The sequence below is a fragment of the Hemitrygon akajei genome, unplaced genomic scaffold, assembly GCF_048418815.1.
Source record: "Hemitrygon akajei unplaced genomic scaffold, sHemAka1.3 Scf000168, whole genome shotgun sequence".
NCBI lineage: Eukaryota > Metazoa > Chordata > Chondrichthyes > Myliobatiformes > Dasyatidae > Hemitrygon > Hemitrygon akajei.
The window spans coordinates 754,222-781,600 of NW_027332054.1; the positions used below are offsets into that span (position 1 = coordinate 754,222).

At 43.1% G+C, this 27,379-nt stretch overlaps 1 protein-coding gene across 1 annotated transcript; it reads left to right on the forward strand.

Annotated features, from left to right (window-relative positions):
- Window positions 1-226: 226 nt before the first annotated feature.
- On the forward strand, window positions 227-26,891 carry LOC140724167 (NACHT, LRR and PYD domains-containing protein 3-like). The gene is made up of 13 exons (XM_073038652.1): window positions 227-379; window positions 1,792-1,886; window positions 3,911-4,192; window positions 6,005-6,171; window positions 11,514-11,685; window positions 11,786-11,851; window positions 22,213-22,405; window positions 23,264-23,950; window positions 24,985-25,071; window positions 25,227-25,397; window positions 25,553-25,723; window positions 25,879-26,046; window positions 26,189-26,891. The coding sequence occupies exons 2-13, from the start codon at window positions 1,877-1,879 to the stop codon at window positions 26,274-26,276; spliced, it is 2,262 nt and encodes a 753-aa protein (XP_072894753.1). The 5' UTR covers window positions 227-379; window positions 1,792-1,876; the 3' UTR covers window positions 26,277-26,891.
- The last annotated feature ends 488 nt before the right edge of the window (window positions 26,892-27,379 follow it).

A 27,379-nucleotide genomic window follows, 5' to 3' on the forward strand; every position in this document is an offset into this window, starting at 1 on the left:
CTCTGATATCGTATGTTACCATGACTGAACGATGACTCCTTCATCTCAGGTTCTGTGATGTGTGAGGGACAATTACAGATTTATTCACTGAGGTTGTTAAATTTGTCTTTAATGTTTAAATTTCAGTGAGTTTTGCTTTCAGGATATTGAGCACAAATGTTTTGTTCTCCTTTATATTGTTAACATGCTTTATTATCTCTCTAATTAAAGTTAGACCTGCGGTGAGAGATTTATTAGTAGAAATGCCCACATCTGGAAGCAAACCATGACTGAAGACAAGCGAACAGTAACAAGTGAACGAACCTGAGGATTGAGAGTATCAACTGGAGAGAACCCATCTGACTTAGATTTGCCACTGATTCAGTCAGGAGAGAGTTCGGTGAGTACCATTGAAACACTGGTCCTTTAGATATTATATACCGGTACAATGGAAGGTAAAAAATAGTTGGAGTAAGACTGATTGTGCCCAGAAGTACCAGTTATGCCACTGCCAGACCCAGTTGCAATCACTTCAGGTCTGGTAATGTGCTTTCAGCAGCCCAGCTCTTTAAAACCACTCACATTCCCTCAGTGTTTGCTCATTTCAAATCTTGCATCTTCCGATGGTAACTTGTGCTCGGTTCCGATGCTTCCTTGCTTGTCTGTGTTACCGCATAATCATCTCAAAATGTGATAACGATTTATACCATAAATGCTTTGCGCTGTGGTGATTGCAGAAATATGGAATTACCATGAGCTACAGTAACATGTCATTGACCGCTCTGGTTGTTGCAAGCTGCAATATTTACTTACACTCGAGTATATCGACATAGAAGCCTCTGCTGATAGCAAACCTTTTTGTAACACAATGTACAAGCACCACAGTTCATTCAGTCCTCACAAGCAAATGACAACCAATGCTTTATATTTACGCACCCTGACGTCATCAAGTACTTTTCTACTAATTGCATTGTCAGAACCTGTGAACCAGACATTAAGCAGAGGTGAAAATTCGAAGATATTTTCCCATGGATGTTCTGTATTAGACTTCAGCAAAATCTTTGATAAGATCCCACATGGCAGCTTGGTCTGAAAGTTTAGGCCCTTCATGCGGACAACAGAAAGAGCAAGTTAGATGGATTTAACTTTAGCATAAAGTAGCAAGCAAAGTATAGTGATTGAAGTTTTCTCCTCGTGATGAAGGTGGGTAACAAGTGGTGTGCCGCCAGGGCTACAGGCTATGAACTTTTAAAATTCGTTATTTTGTGTGCAGTGATTTGAATGCGAGTGCAGAAGGCTTGACCAGTAAGTTCACGGATGACATAAAATTAGTAGACTGTGCTGACAGTGAAGATTGCCGTAACTTATAGGTGATCTAAGTTGGCAGGAGTGGTAAATAGATTGCAAAACCAACAATGGTTTCATGCAAGAGTTTGGTGATTATGTGAAGGGAACTGCCAGGGGAAGTGGATGAGGCAGGCACAATTGTCTAATTACAGAAGCAGTTGGGATGTGTAGATGGAGTGCGGAAGCCAGGAGAGAAATGGATCCATCATAGGAAATTGGGTCCATCTTGGTGGGCACTGTGGTTGGCATTGTCTCATTGGGCAGAAGGGTTTGTATCAGTGCTCTGTTGATCTGTGACTGTATCAATAGGAAGCGTCAGATATCACTGGACAGACTTACAAAAGTTGATAGAAACGGGGACGGGTTGGCCCCTAATCCAACTGCTGCTCTGATACAGGGGATGGACCTGTTGTCATATTTTCAATCATACTCTGACTCACTGTTTGCTTGTTGTGTAATTCACAGCATCACCAGCAGGTGGGGCTTCCCCGCACCGGAAACATAGTGTAAACAAGTCGACGACAATTAGCAATCTTCAGTCAGAATCAGAATGGCTACAGGTATGTTCACTGGGAACTTTATAATTAAACTTCCGTCCTGTTACTGCACAAGATTTTAGATGAAGAAACTTGCACAGATGTTAAGGTTTCATCCAAAAGGGCCATTGATCCTACTGGTATTGCGGCCTTGAGTAATTGATCAACGTAACAGGTGCAGCGCAGGGACCTGTCACCGGTAATGGTGAAATCACTCCGCTCGCCATGCAAAGCTTCTCTTCTGTGAAAGAACCAGGAGGTTCTGAATTAGGTGGTGGTGAGTGAAACAGGAATGCAACAGCAGGTTTGTAGGTTATGTAAAAGTCAAGAGTCAGGGTCTGTTTTGCCTCTAGAGAGGTACTGATGTGTGAGACATCTCCAACTTTCATTAATAAAACTCAATGCCAGCTGATAGGAACTTTTCCGCAATTTCAGAAATTGTGTGATAACACAGCATTTCATGTTTTGGAAAGGCAGCTATCAACACCCTCCGGGTTTTCTTGGCTGCTGCGGAAAGGAGATGAGGGGAGTTTACGAAATGTATTTTTTGTAGCCGAGCCGAGAACATTGCCAGCGTTGGGAATGGCAAAGGATCAGGAGACGACTTACTGTAGATATGTAGATATACTTGTGGTTTGTTTCAGTGTTTTACTACCCCAATGAATGTGTGCGCTGTGGACAAATGGTGAATTTGGTTTCTCAAAAAAAAGGGAGTTTGAATGCTGAAATGTCACAGGAAAAATAAAACAGCAGGAGACAAACATTGAATCAAAAAAAAAGAATCGGGTCAATGTAATGTTATCGGTGTGTCGGAATAAAATGAATCCCACTGCATTTCAAGGTGGGATCTAGAGCGGGTAACACATACACATACAATGATGGAGGAACTCAGCAGGTCAGGTAGCAACTATGGAGGGAAATGAATAATCTAAGTCTGAGCTGAGACTCTGAATCAGAAAATGTGCTCATCCAATCCAATCTCTTGTAATTGAAATGTTCAATTTGCAAACTCTCCGGTATTAATACATCCTTCCTGTAGTGTTGTTACCAGAAACGCACACACTATTCCAACTGATTCAACCAACAGTTTATAGCCTTGTCACAAGATCTCCCTGTGCCTGTATTCTGCGCTGCAGCTAATAAAGGTAAACATTCTGTCGACTCCACACATTGTATACCTGGAAACTTCGGGGTTCGAAGTTAATTGAATTTATTATCAGTGTACATATAGACACCACAAAAAATACTGAGGTTATTTTCTTGCGGGCAAGCCAGCCATCTGGATACAAAACTGACTAGGAGGAAGGAATACGAAGGTTAATAATGGCGGGCTATTCAGTTTGGAGGCTTATGACCTGTAGTGTGGATGGGCACAAGGTCTACTGTTTGCTCCTTATTTTAAAGATTAGGTAGGTAAAGTTGTTAATGTTGTTCGGAAGTTTGCAGGTGTCAGCAATATTGGTGGTAGAACGGACAGTGAAGGGGGTTATGTAAATTTACAAGGGGTCTGAGATGAACGTGAAAAGTACACCAAAGAATAGGTTCATTTTGTAAAGTTAAAGAGAGCAGGAGATGCATAGCAAATAGTTGTTTTTCACCCAGTGGTGTGGACAGTTTGTTGCACAGTGAATGAAGTATGTGTGATCAAACGGATAGAACAGTCTGTAATCCAGTGACTCATCTGTGTGTGACACAGGCGATTGGACAGCGTGTAACCCAGGGATTTTTCTGCTTGTGGAAAATACACTCAGTAATATTTCCCGGTATCACCTGACGCTGTTCCCTTTAGATTCCCTGGTCATCAGCACCAAGTTAGTGATCAGTATTACTGTGTCTATCCTGTTCTTTTTCTGGGAGTGCATGTGTCCTGTCACCGGCTTATCAGAATCAGTAACTAGTAGGAAGTGCAGTTCACGTTCACCAGCTCAGTCCCAATCCAAATCTGGTCAGCCAGAGTTTCGGCTCAGTTGTACCCACCCATTGTGAATCCTTGTTCTGCTCAGCTCCAAATCACTCCAGTATAACCTGCAATTCATCATTTATTTCAGGTGGGAAATGGTTCTGGACAGCAGTCAAGAGATTCTTCCCAGGCAATGCATCGATGGAAGATAATCAGGACACGGGAAGCAAGGTACCAAAGCAGCTTCGGATTGAGAGCGGTGTCCCAGGCGGATGCAGTCCGGCCGCAGAGAAAGCCGAACAAAATCAGCCCAGACACAGAGGTATCAGGGACACTGATCCGTACTCTGGAACCAGCACAAGTGGGGTCACTGTCTGTGATCTTGGAAGCTCATTAAAGACGGAATTGTCAAATCCCCAACAAGGAGCGGGTGAGTGAAATATGAGGGTGATGTGTTCGCAGAATGCGGCAGGGAGGAGAACATAAAAACATAAGAGCATAAGAAATAGGAACAGGGTAAGGCCATCCAGCCCATCGAGCCTGCCCCGACATTCTATTAGATCATGGCTGATCTGTCTGTAAACTCAGTTCCATCAACCAGCGTTTTCCCATGAACACTTAATTCCCTTACTATGTAAAAATCTATCTAACTGTATCTTAAATATATTTAGTGAGGAAGCCTCAACTGCTTCCCTGGGCAGAGAATTCCACTGATTCACCACTCTTTGGGAAAAAAGTTTCTCCTCATCTCTTTCCTAAATCTTCTCCCCTGAATCTTAAGGCAATGTCCCCTAGTTCTAGGCTCACCGACAAATGGAAACAACTTTCCTACTTCTGTCTTATCTATCCCTTTCAAATTTTTGTATGTTCCTATAAGATCCCCTCTCATTCTCCTGAATTCCAGAATATAGTCCCAGGCAACTCAATCTCTCCTCATAGATTAACCCCTTCATTTCTGGAATCAACCTGGAGAACCTCCTCTGCACTGCCTCCAAAGCCAGTATATCCTTCCTCAAGTATGGAGAGCAGAACTGCACGCAGTACTCCAGGTGCGGCCTCACCAGTACCCTGTATAGTTGTAGCATGAGCTCCCTGTTCTTGAATTCAATCCCTCTAGCAATGAAGACCAACATTCTGTTTGCTTTCTCAATAACCTGTTGTACCTGCAAGCCAACTTTTTGCGATTCATGAACAAGCACTCCCAAGTCCTTTTGCACAACAGCATGCTGTAATCTTTCAACATTTAAATAATATCTGTTCTTCTATTATTCCTTCCAAAGTGGATGATATTGCATTCAGCATTGTTATATTCCATCTGCCAGACATTGACCTACTCTCTTAACCTATCTATATCCCTCTGCAGACTCTCCACATCCTCTGTACAATTTGCTTTTCCACTCAGTTTTGTGTCATCAGCAAATTTTGCTACGCTACACTCAGTCCACTCTTTCAAAACATCAATGTGAATGGTAAACATCTGCGGGCCCAGCACCAACCCCTGCAGCACCGCACTCAACACAGACTGCTGACCGGAGAAACACCCATTTATACCAACTCTCTGCCTTCTATTTGTTAACCAATCCACTATCCATGCCAATACACTTCCTCCGACTCCATGCATCCATATTTTATTCTTAAGTCTCTTGTACGGCAACTTATCGAACGCCTTCTGGAAATCCAAGTATACGACATCCACCTGTTCCCCCGTCTTTTGCTACATCCTTTTTTCAAAAAGTGATGTGACATTTGCTGTCTTCCAATAGGGAGGGTAAATGTAAGGTCTTATTGGAGGGTAGGTCAGAGGGGAGGGGAAATGTGTGGGACTGGTACATGTGATGTAGTGGTGCACCTGTTACCCCACTACTGGAAATGTGTATTAGAAAATATGGAGCTGTACAAATGAAGAGTGCATTTCCAGTATGAGAATTAAGGGACACCTGGATGGATAGAGTATCTCTGGGAAGTGAATAGCATTGGCAGCCCCATCATTTATTGCCCATCCTAAATTGAACCGAATGAGGGGGTGGCGTGGGGAGGTTGATTTCTCGCAAATGTAGTCCTTCTGGTAAAGTAACTCCCAGAGCGTTGTTGGGTTGGCTTAAAGGCTAGTGTTGGAGTTTGGGAGAAATTCTGTGTTTGTAGCTGAAGGCAGGAGTTTCGAGACATGATGTGAGTGCTGTAAAAGCGGTGGAGAAGAGGCATATTTGGGTTGGTGCCCACTTGCTCCTTTTTATATTCGCAGACTCAGAGTCTACAATCTCTGACATCCCGGCAGAGGGGGCTGAATATCGACTATACCAACTGACAAAATTCTACAGGGTCAGACTGAAACAAGCGATAGAAGAAGGTGTTGAAGGACTCAGTTGGATGTTGAGACGGGAGGGGCATTTCACTGCACAGGAACATGGGGTGAGTCTATTTAATGTATCGTCACTGGTATCAGAGGGAAAAGTGATCAAAATTAATCTCCGACATGTTCTAACATTTCTACATGGCCAACGAGATCCCTGAATTGTCTGCAGAAGATCTGGCCTCAGCTGTAAAACCTGGTAAGTTGTGGAGCGTTGGGAACTACAGTTTCAGTGTCACATTTTCCTCTCGCACCGGTATTTATCAGTGGGGTTTAAGAACAGTGGCTGTATATCTGGACTGTTGGAAAGGCATTCAGACTACAATTCAATCCTCATCTCGTCAGGGCTGTCAGTCAAATTCAGTTGACCCACTGGCTTCACTGCAGTCAGTGAGGGAAGGAGGGAGGGAAAGCTGCCAATCACACCTGCTCTGCTGTCCATCTGAGTTCCCAAACAAATGGGTGGCTGACCATTCAAAGAGTCATAGAGAAGTACTGCACCAGCTATATCATGCCGAACCATTTAAACTGCCTACTCCCATCAACCTCCAAACAGACCACAGCCCTCCATACCACTACCATCCATATCCATATCGAAACTTCCCTTAAACGTCGAGATCCACCTGGCTTGCTCCACTTTCATTGACCGCTTGTTCCACACTTTCACGACCATCTGAGTGAAAAGGTACCTCCTCGTGTTCCCCTTGAACATTTTGTTTTAACCCATGACCTCTAGTCGTAGTCTAACTGAACGTTAGTGGTAAAAGCCTGCTTGCGTTTATCGTATCTGTAAACATCTATCAAATCTCCCCTCAGTCCTCTATGCTCCAAAGTATTCTGAGCGAATTCATTTAGTATTTCCTTATAATTCATGCCCTCCAGTCCCAGTAATATCTTGGTCAACTTTCCCTATGCACCTTCAATCTTATTTGCATCATTCCTGCAGATAGGTGACCTAAACTGCACACAGTCCTCCAAATTAGGCCTCACCGGCGTCTTATACAACCTCAATATGGCATCCCAACTCTGTAATCAATATTTTGATTTATGAAGGCCAGAGACCAAAAGATGATTTACGAACTATCTACCTGTGCCGCCTCTTTCAATGATTTAAGTACCTCTATTTCCAGATCCCTTTCTTCTACCACACTCTTCAGTGCCTGGCCATTCAGTGTGCAAGACTTACCCTGGCTGGTCCTTACAAAGTGCAACACCACAATTGTCTGCATTAAATTCCGTCTGCCATTACTCAGCCCATGTTTCTGGCTGGTCCAGATGCCACTGAAAGCTCTAGTGTTCCTCGGTGTCCACTGTAGTACCAGTCTTTGTGTCCTCCGCAAAATCTGCAGAACCAGTTAACTGCGTTATTACACAGATCATTGATATTGTCTGCAAACAATAACAGACCCAGTACCAATCACTGCGGCACTCCACTCGTCACAGGTCTCCGGTCAGAGAGGCAAATATCTGCTACCACTCTCTGGCTTCCCCCATGAAGCCAAAATCTTATCCATTTTATTAACACATCTTGAATGCTGAGTGACTGAACTTCCTTGACCGACCTCCTATGTGGGACCTTGTCATGCGCATTGCTAAAGTTCATGTAGACAACATCCATGTCTTGCCTTCAGCAACTTTCTGGGTAACTTGCTTGAAAAAATCTATCTGGTTTTTTTTTCTAAGAACCCTACACTTCGTGATTTTTTATAAATGACCTGGAATAGGAAGTGGAGGGATGGGTTAGTAGGTTTGCTGATGACACAAAGGTTGGGAGTTTTGTGAATAGTGTGCAGGGCTGTCAGAGGTTACACAGGACATTGATAGGATGCAAAACTGGGCTGAAAAGTGGCAGATGGAGTTCAACCCAGATAAGTGTGAGCTGGTTCATTTTGGTAGGTCAATAATGATGGCAAAATATAGCTTTAAGGATAAGACTCCTGGCAGTGTGACGGATCAGAGGGATCTTGGGGTCCGATCTGTGCCTCTGTGAAGGCATACAGTGCATTGATCTTCAAATTGATTTTAAGAGCTGAGAGTTAATCCTGCAGCTTTACAGGACCCTGGTCAGACCCCACTTGGAGTACTGTGCTCAATTCTGTTCGCCTCACTATGCGAGGTATGTGGAATCCATAGAAAGGGTGCAGAGAAGGTTTACAAGGACGCTGCCTGGATTGGGGAGAATGTCTTAAGAGAATAGGTTGAGTGAACTCGGCCGTTTCTCTTTGAGTGATTGAGAATGAGAGGTGACCTGATAGGGATGTACACGATAATGAGAAGCTTTGATCATGTGAGTAGTCAAAGGCTTTTCCCCAGGGCTGAAATGGCTAGCACGAGAGGGCATAGTTTTAAGGTGCTTGGAAGTAGGTACAGAGATGTCAGGTAAGTTTTTGTTTTACACAGACAGTGGTGAGTGTGTGGGATGGGCTGCCAGCGGCTTTGGGGGAGGCGGAAGCGATAGGGTCCCTTAAGAAACTCCTGGATGACTACATGGAGCTTAGAAAAATAGAGTGTTATAGGTAAAGCCTAGGTAGTTCTAAGGTGGGGACATGTTCGGCACAGCTTTGTGGGCCGAAGGGCCTGTATTGTGCTGTATGTTTACTATGTTTCTATTCGTTAGACATGACCTGCCACACATGAAGCCATGCTGACTATTCCCAATCACTCCACGTCTATCTAAGTACCAATATATTCCATCCCTTGGAATACCTTCCAGTAACTTTCCCACGACTGGTGTCAGGCTCATCAACCTATAATTCCCTGGGTTATTTTTAGATACTTTCTGAAACAGCAGAACAACTTTTTTTTTTAGGTTATGAGGACACTCAGTCCTCGTTTATTGTCATTTAGAAATGCATGCACATATTAAGAAATGATACAATGTTCCTCCAGAGTGATACCACAAAAAAACAGACAAAACAAAGACTCACACTGACAAAACCACATAATTATAACATATAGCTACAGCAATGCAAAGCAATACCATAATTTGATAAAAGCAGACCATGGGCACCGTTAAAAAAAAGTCTCAAGTCCCGATCGACTCCAATAGTCCCGATATCAGGCAGCAGAAAGGGAGAAACTCTCCCTGCTATAAACCTCCAGGCACCAACAACTGATGCATTGGAAGCACCCGACCCCAGCAGACTCTGAGTCTGTCCGAAAACATCGAGCCTCCGACCAGCCCCTCTGATACAGCCTCCCAAGTGCCATCCTCTGCCGAGGGCCTTCGACCTCGTCCCGGCCGCCGAAACAAGCAAAGCCGAGGTCTCAGAGGCCTTCTCCTCCGGAGATTCCGGACCGCACAGTAGCAGCAGCAGTGAAGCGGGCATTTCAGAAGTTTCTCCAGATGTTCCTCCACGCTCTCACGTCTGTCTCCATCAAATCAGAATTGTGCACGGTAACCTACTTAACAAATAACAGATATCGTTCACCGGAGAGACCACGCACGCTGCGTCACGCCACCATCTTCTCCTCCCTCCAACTTTGATTATCCTGTAATCCTTTGCTTCTTCTGCTATCGCTAAGGATGATTTTATTATCTCTGCCCGGGCCGTGGCAATGTGCACACTTGCCTCCCGCAAGCAACACCTAGTCAGGCCTTCGGGATTTATCCACCCTGATTCACCTCAAAATAGCAGACACCTTATCTATAATGTGTATAGATCTTATGAAGTTGATGCAGTTTGGCCTCACTTCAAAATACTTTGTCCATCTCCTGAGTATATATAAGTGCAAAGAATACATTTAAAATCTCCCCCATCTCCTTTGGTTCCATGCATGAATTACCATTTTGATATTCCAGAGGACCAATTTTGACCCCTGCAATCCTTTTGCTCTTAACATGTATGAGGAATCCCTTGATATTCGGAATCACCTTGTCTGCTCAAAGAACCTCGTGCCTTATTTTGGTCCTCCTGATATCCTGATTAAGTGCAATCTTGTATTTTTTCATGCTGACACAACTGTATTTCTATGTTATATTGACTGTTGTACATATGTTGTACATGATGACAAACACCAGAAAATCTGCAGATGCTGGAAATTCAAGCAACACACACAAAATGCTGGTGGAATGCAGCAGGCCAGGGAGCATCTATAGGGAGAACAGTCAACGTTCGGGTCCAGACCCTTTGGCAGGACTAAGAGTCTCGACCCGAAACATCGCCAGCGCTTCTCCCTATAGATGCTGCCTGTCCTGCTGCGTTCCACCAGCATTTGGTGTGTGTTGCTACTTATTATCAATTACTTCAAGCTACACATTGCACATTTAGATGGATACGTAACGCAAAGATTTTTACTCCTCTAATATATTAAGGAGGTAAGTGGTAAAGTCAATTCATTCAATTCATGTCATGGATGCCACACAAAACATGACTGTAAGGGCAGGACAGGGGCTGCATGTCTCTCGTTTAAGTGAATCCTTTCATTACTTTGAAGATGTGAGTTAGGAGTGCGATGGTGCCGCCGGCATTTGCCTCGGCATGTTACCCCTGCAACAGCTGAAGCTGAGCATCACGCGGGGTAGATGGTTCTGGCATCAAGTTAATGAATATTATGTATCCTTTTGCTCCGTCAGGAACTGCCTGCAGTTTGTGCAGAAGTTCAGCAGCACTGATTGCATCTCCCAAACCTGCAAATCCATCAAACCACAGCTAGGCAGTGGAAATGTTGCTCACTGCCACCTGGCGCATCCACTTCAAGTCTCAGCTCAACCTGACTTTGGGAAATCTCACCGTTCCTTCATCAGCACCGGGAATTCATCCTGGAGATCCCCACTCATGGCTGCATGATTTATCTTCATCAGCAGTTATAAACTGTTACTCCTCAACGGACAAATAGGGATGAAGAGTCAACAGTTGGTTTGTAATGGCAGTTATTTAACATGCATTTTCAGATATGATTCCCACCCGTATCTGTTCCAGGCCATGCTGAATGCCTGTTAATCTGAATGTGGCTGTTCTGATTACCTGCATTGCAGCTTCTGAGAATTCAATTTTCTCCTGATGTGTCTGAGATTCGGTCCCAAAATCCATTTTTTTTTGCTCCCTCAGTCCCCCCTCTCTTTTGCTTTTGTTGTTACATGCTGGTTTACTCTGCTTTGTTTCCACATAATTGTGTTAATGCAGACCCCATCAGGAATGTCCCTGGAAATTTTTTCTTTGGATGAAAAGTAACATTCATAGAAGTCTTTGCTGCACTAATCCTCAAACCTATGGCTAAATATGTGATGTAGGTTTTATATCAGCAGTTGTTGTGCCAGAAGAAAACATCTAACATGTCAGACATAAATTCTTAAATTTATTCAATTCTTATTAAAGCAACAGGAGCTGACAGGATCATGTGAAAACTCTTTATGATTTTCTATCTGCTCCACAATAAATTCATTGTTTTCCTTTTGTAGAAAGTCACTGAACTGACAGAGAAGGGAAACCGGACAGAGAGTTCCAGACTCTTCCTCAGTTTGGTGATGGGCAAAGGCTCCCAGGCCCGGAGGGCGATGTGGGAATCCTTTGTGATGTGGAGGACTGAGTTACCGAAGTTGGACAGAATACTGAGGGAAATACAGGAACGAGGTATGTTAAAACCACGCACTGAACACAAAGGCACATTGAAATAAACAGTTTAAATTATTTTAGTTCTGTTTTCAAGGACGTTTTTCTTTGAATTAAACAGACCCTGATCCAGAGGAATACATTAACATCGCCCGAGGGTTATCTGAATTACCCACTCAACTGATAGGTGAGTGATGACATTCCCAGTCATGGGTCACTTCTTTATACGTTATCTGTCTTTCTTAATCATTCAAAATAATGCAAGGGCAAGTGAAGCGATCATTCCTCAGGCCATCATTGCTGTGAGTGGGTCAGAGTGTGATGTAGTTTTGGCTCGTCAGGCTTGGGCTATGGGAAGTATCTGGTAAGATTCCGTTTTTGTTCTTAATTCTTCATTCCTTATCTGTTAGGGCATAGGAGTGGAGTGTGGAGTGAGAGTACCTCCAGGGGCAGTCTTTTGTACTGTGCTGAGATGTACGAGTTCTTGGAGACCTCCAGTCTCCTGGACAACCACAACAGCAGCAGGTGCACCCAGCTACAGCACTGGAGTAGCAGCTCAAGGACCTTTTGCTCATACGGGAGAATGAGGAGGTGATAGATAGGAGCTGCAGGGAGGGGGCAAGAGACAGGGAGCTGGGTGACTGTCAGGAGAAGGAAAAGAAATGCACAATCAGTGCAGAGTATACTTGTGGCCGTTTCCCTCTATAATAAGTATACCACTTTAGATACTGTTGAAGAGAATGTCTAACCAGGGGAGAGCTGCAGTCACAGGGTTTCTGGGACTAAGTCTGGTGTTGTGGCTTAGAAGATACGAGAGGTGAATAGGACGGCAGTGGTGATAGGAAATTCCATAGTCAGAGGATAAGCGACGAGGTTCTGTGGGCACGATAGAGATACACAGATGGTATGTTGCTTCCCAGGTGTCAGTGTCATGGATGTCTCAGAATGGATCCATAGCATTCTAAAGCAGCCAGAGGTCTTGAAACAAATTGGCACAAATGACACAAGTAGGAAATGTGATTAGGTCCTGAAGAGAGATTTTATGGAGTTACGTAGAAAGTTGAAAATCGGGACATCTAGGTTAGTTATCTCAGAGTAAGAGTACAATGAATTGAAAGGTAAATTTCAGAGGAACTCACGGAAGGGGCAGGGGATTGTCTTGCTGCTTGATCCTAATCCAACTCACATACTTTCACTTCTTCATTGGGCAGAAGATATATAAACCTGAAAGTATCAAGGACAACTTTAATTCTGCATTTCTAAGACTATTAAAAGGTCACATTCTATGTTAAGATGAGCTCTTATTTACAACACATATAATAATATCAAAGTAAAAAGTAAGTTTATTATCACCACTTATATGTCACCATATGCGACCCAGAGTTTCATTTTGTTCCTGGCCTACTCAATAAGTACAATAACCATAATAGGACCAGTGAAGGACTGTACCGAACAGGTTGGACAACCAGTCTGCAAGATACAAAAGACTGCAAATACAGAAGAAATACATAATAATAAATATATAAGCAGATTCATAGGATGTGGGAACAATCCTATGGGGCAAGTTTAGTTTCCGCTCTGTTTGAAGAATTATTTGTTGAGGGATAATAACTGTTCCTGAACCTCTTGGCATGAGTCCTGAAGAGGTTCAGTGTTTTAAATGTAATGTAAATCAAAGTCTCAGTTCTTTTCTCCATAAATGTGATATGATGCTTTGTTGAAGAAGAGCTGAGAGGTTCTTGCAACGTCAGCACCACTAATCCTTCAGCAGCACTTGTAAAAAAACTGACCATCTGATCAATTGATTCATGCATGTGTTATTTAAATTACACTTCTTGCAGAGTGTTGGATTCCATCGGATTGTATTGTCCGTGTTGTTGATGGGTTTTCTTTCCCTGATTTGCAATTGATGCAAATTGATTCAGGAGCAGCTCCTTCTCCTTCTGAACCGTCCATGAACATGACCTTGCTAATCCTGCTTTGCGGTATATAGTTCTTTCATTTCTTATTGTCAATTATACTAGTTTTTATGTCCTGCGCTCTACTGTGCCAAAAAGCAACACATTTCATAAAGTTTCTTAGATATAATAAGGCGTATTCTGCGAGTTGTAAGCCACTGGCATAAAACAACAGAGCAAATGACCTATTCTGGAGTTTTATTCACATGATTTATGAAGGAAGACTGAGTTTATACTTGTTGGAGTTTAGACATTTAAGATTAGATTTCAGTGAAACATAAGATCCTCAGACATTTTATTAGGGTGCATCTGAGGGGAGTGGGGAGGACGTCCCCTCCTGTGGGGTTATCCAGAAGAAACATCTGCTCTTTAATATTAAAAAAGTCCATATTTGAAAGAGGTGAGATAATAATAATTACTTTTGAATAATAAGATAAAATGGATCTTTTGCCTAAAGGAGAAATCACAAATAACCCATCAAAATAGCCTCCTATTGTTTTACAAACTAAATATGAAATTGTAACATCATGCATCTCACTACTAATCACCGCTCATTTAGGTAACCACAGTATACTTGCGAAGAGCAGAAAGTGTGCAGTAAGGGTATGAAAAGCTGTAAGGAACAACTGAGAATAGCCAATTCAAGCCAACAGGAAAAGCAAAAAATCATTCACTTTGTTACATTGACTATCAAAAACATTCGATTCTGCCCCACACTCATTGTTAATAGAAGTTCATAATGTACACAAATACACCCAACACTTGCGAAATTCGCACAATATATGATGAGGCATTGGCGTGCTCCAATCGCTCTGTCTATTCTCAATCAAAAAAGAACAACCACCAATAAATAAAACGAGATATTTCTCGGTGCGACTCTTTAAATCCACGGTGGTTTTGCCTGGTTTTAAATTTTCTCTCTAATTTACTGAATTGTATAAAGATAGGGTAACAAATTAGCAAAATGAAACATACAGACAAACAAATTATACCTTGGCATACCTTCTATACATGGATACATGGATGAATTAAAATTATACTCTCCATCCATAAAAGGTAAAACAATTAATTCAAATAGTAGAGCTATTTTGAAAAGATAGAAACATCACCTTTGGTCTTGATAAGTGCAGAACATACAACAGATTTTGTAGTACCATTAAGAAGGCCACTCATGCAAGCAGCCCTGATGGAAATAAATCAAATATTCTCATGTTAGATTTCCAGAGCTGGAATCCACAACTAAACACTTAAATAATGCAGCAAGCAACATCATGTTAAGGTGGTTAAAATCTCTATTGCTACTCAAAGCTGATAAATATCGTATGGTGGTCTCCAGACGCTAGAGCGCTTCCCCTTTACGGAAAGCAGAAAGCAGAAACTGGGCTGGATTAAAAGTTTGTTTACGGAGAAGAGGTTTCTTACTTGCATATGCTATTTTGCTGACAGATATACAGTTTCTGGAAAATATAATCGAAGTTTGCAGAGGATGATTGTTGTTCAGAGGGATATTCCGGATTGTTGTGTTCTTCTGCTTTCGGGAGACCTGGATATCCCCGTCACTCTAGATGCAGTTTTACAGATCGCGGACATCACATTTACTATCAAGATGGGACTGATGAATATTTCAAAGGCAGAGGAGTAGGAGCATGCTTCATTATCCACTGCTGGTGGTGTACAAACATGGCAGTTCTGTTCCAGTCCTGCTCTCTGAACCTGGAAGATCTTGGGAACAACTATACTCCACTTTATCTCTCATGGGAGTTTTCAGCCATCATCTTGGTGGCGGGGTATAGCCCACCACAGGCCCGAGTCCAACAGTCTCTATTGAGCGGGGCGACAGGCATCAATAAACAGCACACCCTGATGTTTTCCCCGTCGTCTTGGGGAATTTTAACCGAGCTAGCGTGAAACAGTCTCTAAATAGTTATTAACAACATATCACTTGTGGAACCAGAGGAGTAACACATAGGACCACTGTGATGCAACAATCATCTCACTTACTGTGCCATTCTACACCTGTAATTTGGAAAGTCTGATCTATGGATAGATATTGAAGACCACAGCAACAGTAGAGGGGACCAATTAGGTTTAGATACAGGAGACACAGGAGCACTTACAAAACAACTTTGAGTTCATAGACTGGACTGTTCAGCATTTTTATTCAAATCTGAATGAATACTCCCCAGTTATTACTGACTCTAAAAACCTGTGTGGATGTGTCTATGCCTACCAGAATATATTATACATAGCTGAATCAAAATCCGTACATGAACCAAGAGATTTGTAAACGTCTGGGGAAGGACAATATCGGTGCATTAAAGTCTGGTGATCCAGGACTGCGCAAGAAGGCCAGGTATGACATACGGAGGATTATCTCAAGAGCAAAATAACCATTCTGATTGAGGTTGGAGGCGTAATTAGATGCACGTCAACTCTGGCAGTGCTTGCAGGCCATTACTTCCCACAAAGCGCAAACACAATGAATTGCGGAGATGTTTCGCTCCCGGTGGGGATTAACAGCTTTTATGCAGGCATTGAAAAGGAGAATACAACTACTGCAATGAGAGTCTCTGCAGCATCCACTGACCCTGGGATCTCTGACTCGGAAGCCGATTTTGGAAGGTCTTTCAATACGTTAAGTGCTTGCAAGGGAGCAGCCCCGATGCCGTACCTGGTAGGGCTCTGACATTCTGTGTCAACTAACTGTCGTGTGTATTCAATGGTATTTTCAACTTCTCATTGCTCCGATTGTAAGTTCCCACCTGCTTTAATAGGGAGAAGTCATACCAATTCCCAAGAAGAACAGGGTGAGATGCCTTAATGACTATTGTCCCACAGCACTCAGTTCCACAATGAAGGACTTTGAAAGGTTGACTATGGCTTGAATCAACCCCTGCCTCAGCTAGGACATAGACCCAATGTAATTTGCATATCACCACTATTTGTCTGCAGCGGATGCGATTTCATTGGCTCTTTCCGCGGCCATGGATCACCTGGAGGATAATAATACTTACGTCAGACATAACACGATCGTTTGAACAGGTATGATCAAAAAGCTCCAGAACCTGGGCTGCCGAACATATCACTGCAAATGAATCGTTAAGTTCCTCACCAGAAGACCACTGTCTGTGTGGAATGGAAATAATATCTCCACTTGGCTGATAATCAAGACTGGCGCAACTTAATGATGAGTGCTTATCCCACTGTTCTTTTCTCTCTGCATCCATAATTGTGTGGCTAGGGACAGCTCTAGTGCTATCTCTAACGTTGCTGAAGACACAACTATTATTGTCAGAGTTTCAGATGGTGATGGAAGTGCGCAGAGGAGCGAAACATTTCAGCTTGTTGAGTGGTGTTGTAGCAAAAATCTTGAGCACAATGTCAGTAGGACAAGGGAATTGATATTGGACTTCACAAAGATTAAGATGAGGGGGCACACACCTGTCCTCAAAAAGGTGTCAAGATCTCTGAGCATCCTACCTGATCCCAACATTGTCTACCTTCAGATCGTTCATCTTCCAAAGAACCTTCTCTCTAGTAATGGTAACTTCAGGTACTCATGACCCGTCAATACCTGGAACTTCCACCATACTGCTGATGTCTTCCACATGAAGATTGATGCAAAATACTTTTTCAGATCGTTCACCATTTGCTTGTTCCACATTAGTACATCTTCAGCCTCATTTTCCAGCGGTCCAACATCCATTCTTTCTTCTCTTTTATGCATCTGAAGAAACTTCTGGAATCGACTTTTTATATAATTGTCTAGCTTACTGTCATATTCCATCTTTAACTTCATGATTTTTAGTTGATATTTATTGATATGTAAAAGCTTCCTCTAATTTCCCACTGTTTTTTGTTCTGTTATGCTCACTCTCTTTGGGATTGACTTCTTTTGTTAGCCACGGTTGTGTCTTCTTGTTTTTGGAACACTTCTTCCTCCATGGGACGGATATATCATGTGCCTTCTGAATTGCTTCCAGAAATTCCAGCCATTGCTGCTCTGCCGTCATTCCTGCCAGTGTTATTTTCCAATCAATTCTGCACACCTCCTATCTCATGCCTCTATAATTTCCTTTACTCCACTGTAATATTGCACTTCTCCTTCTCAAATTTCAGGGTGAATGCCATCATATTATAGTCACTTACCCCGATAGGGTTTTTTACCTAATGCTCTCTAATCAATTCCAGTCTATTGCACAATATGCAATCCAAAATAGCTGATCCACTAGTGGTCTCAACCACAGGAATTCAAGAGATTCCCCCTCTTGGAATCCCACAACATCCTGACTACCAATCCTACCTGCAAATTGAAATCCCCCATGACAATTGTAACATTGTCCTTTTGGCATGCATTTTCTATCTCCCGCTGTAACTTGTCAATCACATCCTTTTACTGTTTGGGGGTTTGTATATAACTACCATTAGGGTCTTTTTACATCTTCAAAGCCCGATGCTCCAAAGAGGCACATCCATCAGTTAGGAACCGCATCACTCATGCCATGCCCAATTCTTATTGCTACAGTTGGGGAGGAGGTACTGGAGCTTGAGGACATTCACACAAGGAACCACTTTTTCCCCTGTGCCATCAGCAGAATACAATGCAACCGATGGATGAATATGAAATATATAAGGATTGTCGATATCAACAAACAATGAAAATACCTCATTCTGCAATAAAGGGAAATGTTTAATTGGAATTTACTTCAATGCTTAAGAAAATCTGCGATGCAATCGTCAAAATGCAGCAAAGTGATAAATGCTTTCGGTATACCTATATTAATATTCTTTTGGTGCAATATGTTGGCCTGTTACCGATCTGGAAAACTTACAAAGAAAAAAAGAGGGACTGAATGAAAAGTTTTAGGAACACATTATGTGCACTCGAACGCACTGAGGTTAAGCAATAGCCTATAACTTTCCTTTGGACTTGGAGGCAATTTGATGCGGCAGGGCTGAGGCCGAGAGCCAGGAGAATCCCGAAGTCCGATTGACTTGTGCACCAGGCCGAGTTGGAAATGTTGGGTACAGTTCCCCGGAGTATTGAAGCGACAGAATCAGATGTTTGGAAGGCACTGGGTGCCGGGTTGAAATTGAAAAGTCGGGTACAGGACGATACCGGAGTCTACGCCCCCAGACCGTATCGAAGTGAGTGAAGTGGTGCTTGGATGATGATTTAAGCTCTTGGCCAGACTGATAAACGTTAGAGTATCAGGGTCTGAGGCGAAAGAGAGGGGCGGTTCAACACTGAGGAGTCCAGTAGAACAGAGGGATCTAGGAATACAGATACAAAATTCCCTAAAAGTGGCGTCACATCTAGACAAGAGTAGTAAAGAGAGCTTTTGGTACATTGCCCTTTATAAATCAAAGTATTGAGTATAAGAGTTGGAATGTAATGGTGAGGTTGTATAAGACATTGGTGAGACCGAAATTGGAGTATTGTGTGCAGTGTTGATCACCTAATTACAGGAAGGATATTAATAAGGTTGAACAAGTGCAGAGAAGGTTTACCAGGATGTTGCCGGGACTTGAGAAACTGAGCTACAGAGAATAGTTGACTAGTTTAGGAATTTATTCCCTGGAGCGTAGGAGAATGAGGGTAAATTTGATAGAGGTGTATAAAATTATGATGGGTATAGATGAGTGAATGCAAGCAGGCTTTTTCCACTAAGGCTAGGGGAGGAAAAATAAACAGAGGACATGGGTTAAGGGTGAAGGAGGAAAAGTTTAAAGGGAACATTGGGGAAGGTGCTTCTTCTCGCAGAGAGAGGTGGGAGTGAGGAATGAGCTGCCAGATGAAGTGGTAAATGCGGGCTCACTTTTAACATTTAAGAAAAACTTGGACAGGTACATGGATGAGAGGTATATGGAGGAATATAGTTCAGGTTCAGGTCAGTGGGACTAGGCAGAAAAATGGTTTGGCACAGCCAAGAAAGGCCAAAAGGCCTGTTTGGTGCTGGAATGTTCTATGGTTCTATGGTTCTAAAAAGATAACGAATGGAAGAGCATGTCCTTCCATGGAAGATATCGCCACGATTTGAGCAGACTAGATTTTGACAAGAACGGCTGGCTCTTAATTGAAGGTTTCATCCCAGAAACAGAAGGATTCCAACCACACCCTTTTACTGCAATTTTTGGCCTACCAATGATGGATAATAAGTGTTTATCCGCTTCATTCCAACGAATGATTGCATTTATTACACTAATGGCTAGAAGATCCATTTTACTGAATTGGAAAGAAGCCAATCCTCCAACAGTATCTCAGTGGTTTTCCCAAACTATTTCCTGTTTAAGTTTAGAAAAAATTAGAAGTGTGGTTTTCGATCCTTCAGTTAAATTTGAGGAAACTTGGAGACCATTTATCCAGCATTTTCATATGAATTATACGGTCTGATCCTGAACCTTATTGTCACTATCCTGAATTGTGTGGATGGAGGTTGGGAGTCATAGGCACTACTGTATATATATAACATTATGCGATTGCCCATGTTGGTTAGTTTTCTTTTTCTATTTAGTTGTTGTTTTTTTTGTTTTTGTTTTGGGGGGGGGGTTTTCTTAATCATTTATATTATTATATGAGTTTGAGAGATTCTATGTATGGATCAATATATATTTGAATGTTTATCAATCTATTATGTACTCTCAAATGTCTTGTAACAATATTTTTCTTCTGTTTTTTTTTCAAAAAACTAATAAAAAGATTTGAAAAGAAAGAAACAGAAGGATTTCTTATGGCAACATGGGAACAGTTGGTTAGCACAAAAATATCTAAAATACAAAAACAAAAGACCAACAAATTGAAGATGATAAATTCAGACAAAGACAAGAGATACAATCCAACACATTACAAGATCCTGCAGCATTGATTAATTACAGTGGAAAGCATCATTCATCAAAATATTGCTTCACAGTGCACATTCTTAAAAGACACAGTACCTTACTATAAATACAAACCTGATTCAGTTTTAGAATCAAAGTCCTGCAAATTACACTATGGCTGATCCATCATTACAGAGAGGACAATGTATCCAGGATAAAAAGTCAAGAAGAACTTACTTACTGAATAGACATAACCATTCCAAACACACGTGACATACAGAAATCAATTGCTGAAAAACACCAGAAATCTGCTGAATTAGCAAAATAAACTGAAAGACTGTGCAGCACGCTGTCCCAATAGTAATATCTGCAACTGGTATCATCCCAAAGTCACTACATAATAACATTAAACAATTAGTTCTACAAAGAAATATTTATGTAAATCCACAGAAAGCAACAATGTTAAACACCACTAGAGTAGTCCGGAATTTCCTATCAATTGAGAGATGAGTGTGTTTGGCTTGCCTGCGCCTCAGGAAAAACCAGTTTGAGCTTAGAAAAAATAAATCATAACCTATTAATAAAGCAATTCTTACCCTGACGATGTAGTTCATAGTGCATTACAATGGGATAAAGTGCAAACTAGGAAATAAAAGACAAAATGAAGGTTCAATATAAAGGCTTTGCATTGGTGTTTAAAAGTGACAGCTTCAGTCTGCATCCTTTACACATTAGTAGCAAATATCCGAGTCTATGCGGTTTATATATATATATATATATGTGTGTTTGTCTGTACCTCAGACATTTGCACAGTACAGTAGTTTTAGGTGAGGATCTCTGCAGTTTAGGAGCGTAGTTCAATTAAAATCTGACCTGCCAATGACCCTTTGGCCTTGTACCTTATTGTCTGCCTGCTCTGCATTTTCTCAGCAACTGAAACACTGTTTCCCTGAGCTATTCTGTTTTCTTTTTCCTTGTATGGCCTCATTGCACCGATATGATGAAATGATGTATTTGCATCTCATGCAGAAAGGTTGTCTATTGTACCTCGGTGCATGTGCCAATAATATGGCAATTTACCGATTTATTGTTGTCAACAATACAGCGCCTCACAGAGTGATCGTCACCAGTTGCCAACACTTCACTAAGCTCTCTGACAAATACGACGTCCATCACTGAGACGCTTCTGGTCTCTCCCATTCATGGAGATTCATCTCCACTTTTCCACCCCTCCTCCATCACTGAAATTGAAAACTATCAGCTTTCTTTCTTCTCATTCCGTTGGGTTATCATTACAAAACATCACTGTGACTCTCTCCACAGAGGCTGCCCGACCGGAGTATTTCCCGCAATTTCTGCTCCTGTTTTGATGCAAGAGTAGTGGACACTTACCAAAATGCACAGTGTCCTGCTCTCCATATTTCCACAGCAGATGAACATTAACATCGTCTGATAATGATGCAAACAATGCGTTAAATAGTGTGAGATGTTGTTGTGTTGGATGTGCAGTCAGGATTGCAATAGGATATCAGGGGAATGTTCGCCTTCACATGTAACTAGTATCACAATATCAGTATTGTATCTTTTCTAAGACATACATCGCTGTAAGTTCCGATGTCTGTGAACAGCATTTTACTTTATGTCCTAATATCCATGGATGCAATGAATTAATTCATGTAATCTCAAACACTGAATCTTGAAATGCAGTTATAATATTCTTTGTCAGTTGAGCTACTGAACTTTTTGACTATGTTCTCTGTTCCCATGAAAGACGTTCAACAGATACACAAGGAGACTCTGCGGGCACAGACTGAAACACTGAGAGTGAACACGATCCTGATGACGGAGAAGGTGAAGGTTTTCCAGCTGGTTGATCGATACGCTGAGCTCACGGTCATTTCTACTGTTCAACATCGGAGTCTGATGGAACATGAGCTACTGGCAAGAGGCAGAGTCCACGAGGAGTGGAGACTGAAGCATCTCAGTGGAGAGCTGGAAAAAATCGGGATAGATCACTTGTTCCAGAGCACCTTTTCCCAGACTAAATCCAAATCTGGGAGTTCTGCAGCATTGGTCGGAATCCCTGGGATTGGGAAAACAACAATGGTGCAAAAGATTGTTTATGACTGGGCCGCAGGGAAAATATATCAGCAATTCCAGTTTGTCTTCAGTTTCAGATTCCGGGATTTAAACACCATTAATTGTCGAATAAACTTGAGGGAACTGATTCTGGATCAGTATCCTTACTTTGGGAACATCCTGAGAGAGGTCTGGAAGAACCCAGAGGGATTGCTGTTTATATTCGATGGTTTGGATGAATTTAAGCACACAATTCATTTTGCTGACAATCGAAGAGACACAGAATGCCACCACCAGTGCTCAGATCCCGAGTGGTGGTGTGAAGTGTCTGACATTGTGTACAGTTTAATCCAGGGTAAGCTGCTCCCAGGGTGTTCAGTGCTGGTGACCAGCCGAACCACTGCATTACCCTTACTGGAAAAGGCAGAGATTAGTGTCTGGGCTGAAATCCTGGGATTGGTTGATGAAAAACGGAAGGAATATTTCATCAGACATTTTGAAGATCAGACGGTGGCAGCAGCTGTTTTCAAATATGTGAAGGAGAACGAGATCCTGTACACCATGAGCTACAACCCCTCCTACTGCTGGATCCTCGCTCTGACACTGGGTCCCTTCTTCACACAAAGAGTCAGGGACCCGCAGCGAGTTCCGAAGACCATCACCCAACTGTACACCTACTATATTTACAACATCCTGAAAAACCACGGCCGTGAGATTGAGAACCCCCGTGATCTGTTACTCAGGGTTGGTCAGATGGCCTTCAGAGGAGTGTATGATAGGACGATTGTGTTTACAGATGGAGATTTGATCAAGAACAATCTTCAGCCTTCCCAGTTCATGTCCGGGCACTTGATGGAGCTATTGGAAGGAGGGGATGCTCCCCCGTGTGTGGTGTACACATTCCCACACCTCACTATCCAAGAGTTTGTAGCTGCAGTCGCACAATTCCTGAATCCACATCCTGGGGATATCCTGAAATTCCTCACTGAAGCCCAGAACACGACAGATGGGCGATTTGAGGTATTTCTCCGTTTTGTTGCTGGTCTCTCCTCCCCAATGACAGCTCGGGGCCTGGAGGAGTTTCTGGGTCCATTTCCTCATGAAACAACCTGCCAGGTGATTGACTGGGTGAAGGAGGAGGTTAAACGCCAGAGTGTAAACACGAGGAGTGAAGCTGGTAAAAAGAGCCTCCTGAACACATTGCACTACCTGTTTGAGTCTCAGAATCGCTGGCTGGCTCAGGCCGCACTGGGATCTGTGAAAACACTTTCATTCAGTGAAATGACACTGACTCCGATTGACTGCGCAGTCCTGTCTCATGTCATCGGAATCTGTGATACAATAAAACACCTTGACGTGGAGAACTGTCACATTCAGTGTGAAGGAATCCAGCGGCTGGGACCCGGGCTGCACAAGTGCCAGGAGTTGAGGTAACTTGATTTGTATCTCTGAACTATGAAACTGTTCCATTGTGCTGTTTCAATGTAAAACGATTTGGGTAAAACTGTAGGATATCAGGTAATAAAAGACTGTGTTAAATGACCAGGGTATAGGTCAGTAATTCCCAAGGACCGGAGGGTTCTGTGGTTCCTTGTGAAGGGATGTTGGAGACTTTATCAGATCAGTGGACAATGGCCATTGGTTTAATGGTAGTAAATCACAGGAATGGCCATGTTTCTCACTGCCTGTGACACGTCCATTGACAATATTCCTTCTCACTGTTACTGACACCCAGACCGACACTGACTGCAGCAGTGGGTCTGAGATTCACTCCCCCTTCCCGGTGAGGGCCAAGAGACCATCAGCAGACTGTCCCAGTGAGAAGGAAAGAAATATCATTGTGAGATTGTCCTCCCCTGCCCTTCCCCATGTGTGACTATCACCATCACTCACTACTAGATACTCAGACTCCATGGGCTCATCTCCCCTTCCAAATTTGGGTCTCAGTTCAGACACACCCCTCCCGTGCAATATTTTACTGGATCATCCTATCATGTTGGACTCTTCCCCATTCTCCTTCCTCCTGTTGGATCTCTCTTCCCCATCCCCTTCCACCTGCATGTTCTGTCTTCCTATACCTTTTCCTCAGGTGGTGACTCTTCCACATCTCCTATCGGAATTATAATTTGTGAATTTATAATTCACAAATCCTCCTCACTGTGGGTATATCTCCCACATTTCTGCCCTGACCCTACCAATGCTCTCAAGTCAGTAACACTTCTTTTCACCGTCTGGGAGTGAGACAGAATGTGTGGAGTTTACAGGGTCACACCGACAGACTAAGTTACTGACATTCGGTGAATACCCTGGAGCTGGTCAGTGAGGGACATTGACAGTGATGGGAACTCCAATCAGTGATTTACTGAAGATTTTAATGTTTCCTGAAATATCCGAGTGAGAGAGGTTTTCTCAGACTCACGGTTTTTGAATCACTTTTTTCATCAATCTGTCTGTTTGGCTTTAGACTTGGGGCAAATAAACTGGGAGATTCTGGAGTGAAACTGGTGTCTGCAGCTCTGAGGAACCCAGAGTGTAAAATACAGCAATTGTGGTAAGTACCAGGCTGTCGGAGATTGTGTTTACCGTCACTGGGTGTCTGACACTGAACATTAATGTGATCAGTAATTGTGTTACTGAAAAACACTGGGGATTTGTACTGTCTCCGGTCTCTCTGTGTCCTTCACCCTCACTCTCTCTCATCTCCAGGCTGAACCATGTTGGTCTCACAGATTCTGGTGCCGAGGATCTCGTCTCGACTCTCAGAACAAACCGATTACTGACGGAGCTGAACCTCAGTGAAAATGAACTGCGTGATTCAGGAGTGAAACTGGTGTCTGCGGCTCTGAGGAAACTGGAGTGTAAAATACAGACACTGGAGTAAGTACCAGATTGGTGGAGATTTTATTTACAGTCACTGGGTGTCTGACACTGAACATTAATGTGATCAATAATTGTGTTACTGATAAGCACTAGGTGTTTGTACCGTCTCCTGTGTCTCTGTGTTATTCACTGTTTGCCTCTCTCATCTCCAGGTTGAGGGATGTCGGTCTCACAGATTCTGGTGCTGAGGATCTCGCCTCCGCTCTCAGTACAAACCCATCACTGACGGAGCTGGACCTGAGTGATAATAAACTGGGAGATTCAGGAGTGAAACTGGTGTCTGCGGCTCTGGGGAACCCGGAGTGTAAAATACAGAAACTGGAGTAAGTACCAGACTGTGGGAGATTGTGTTTACAGTCACTGGGTGTCTGACCCTGAACATTAATGGGATCAGTAATTGTGTTACTGATAAACACTGGGGATTTGTATCGACCCTGTCTCTCTGTCTTTCAATCCCACTCTCTCTCATTATCTGCAGGCTGAGGAAGGTTGGCCTCACAGATTCTGGTGCCGAGCATCTTGTCTCCGCACTCAGTACAAACCCATCACTGACGGAGCTGAACCTGGGAATTAACTCCCTCACAGACCGATCTGCACCTGCTCTCTGTCGCCTCATATTGACCCTCCCAAATCTAGAGTGGATCCGGTGAGTGTTTGTGTTAACGTTCAATGTGATAAAATATCAGGGGTATTGGTCTGTGAGCATGTTGAAACATTATCCCCATCCCCTGTTACTGACACTGATGTGTAAACTGTTTATTTCATCTCTGTTCTTCAATGTGTTTCAGACTGGTGGGGAATCGGTTCAGTGAGACCGGGGAGAAGGAACTAAGATCGGTGCAGGATCACAGACCTGGACTGATAGTGATCCTTTGAACATCTGAATGCGTGAACATCCCCACACTTATGGTGACATTTTCACCGATTCCCCAAGCTCCTCTTTAATGCCCGCACTCCAGGTTTGATTCCTAATGATTCTAACGGAACGGGCTCTAGTCTCGCGCTTTGTGACTTTTGAAGCTGTCCTGCAGTGACGTATTTCCTCCTCTTGTCCAATGCCTCTGATTCTGACGCATGACCAAGTTCGAGATCTCACACAAGTTAGGCTCTGCAGAATTGCACAGTCAGGAAGAGCCCAGTGGCCGGGTTCATTCTAGGACACGAGTATCCCGGGGTGGGATTATCCGGGGAGAGAATCCTTTTGTTTACTTTGCTGAGGACAGTACTTTCGGCTGTCTGGCTGATACAATGATGTTAAATTGACAAATACTTCGGCAGTGACCCTGGATCTACAGGGATCTCTGAATTGTGATTTTGTAATCATCGGTTCCCCGATGCAGAGTGACGGTGAGAAACGGGACTGATTATTCAACCGGTCACTCCTTGTCGCCGGTCAGTTAATTGTGTGTGACTGTGAGTGAGTCGGGAGCAGCTTATTTATTCCCGCACGTCAGCAGCTCACACGTTGTACATTTGTTGATGAAATCAATAAACAGCTGTAACTTCCTGTCTTGTCGGACTTTAGAGGAGAAACAGTGACCTGGGGTTACTGCTGCCCCCCAGCACCCGGTGAACTGAAATAATGGGTCTGAGCTCCTCACACTGGTACAGCAGCGTCTCAGCTGAGGGATGTCAGTCTGGTGGCGTCTGGTCTTCAGGACCTCTTCACTCCTCATCCCCCAGTCAGTCTGACACACCACTTCCTCATACCCCAGAATCACGCACTCCCCTGACCCCCGCCTTCCTGCGTGCTCTCCTTGCCCCCGCAGACAAATACGACAAAAGATATTGGAAGCTCATACACTGTATGATATCTGACCTGCATCGACAAAGGTTGCGAACAAGACAGGGATGGGGAATCGAACAGAAGCAATCAACACGGAGTGAAGCTCCCTCTACACCGCCCATCTCATACTCCCGGTGTCTGACACTGACTAAGCTCCCCACGAAGGATCCCATTACACACTCCCAGGTCACAC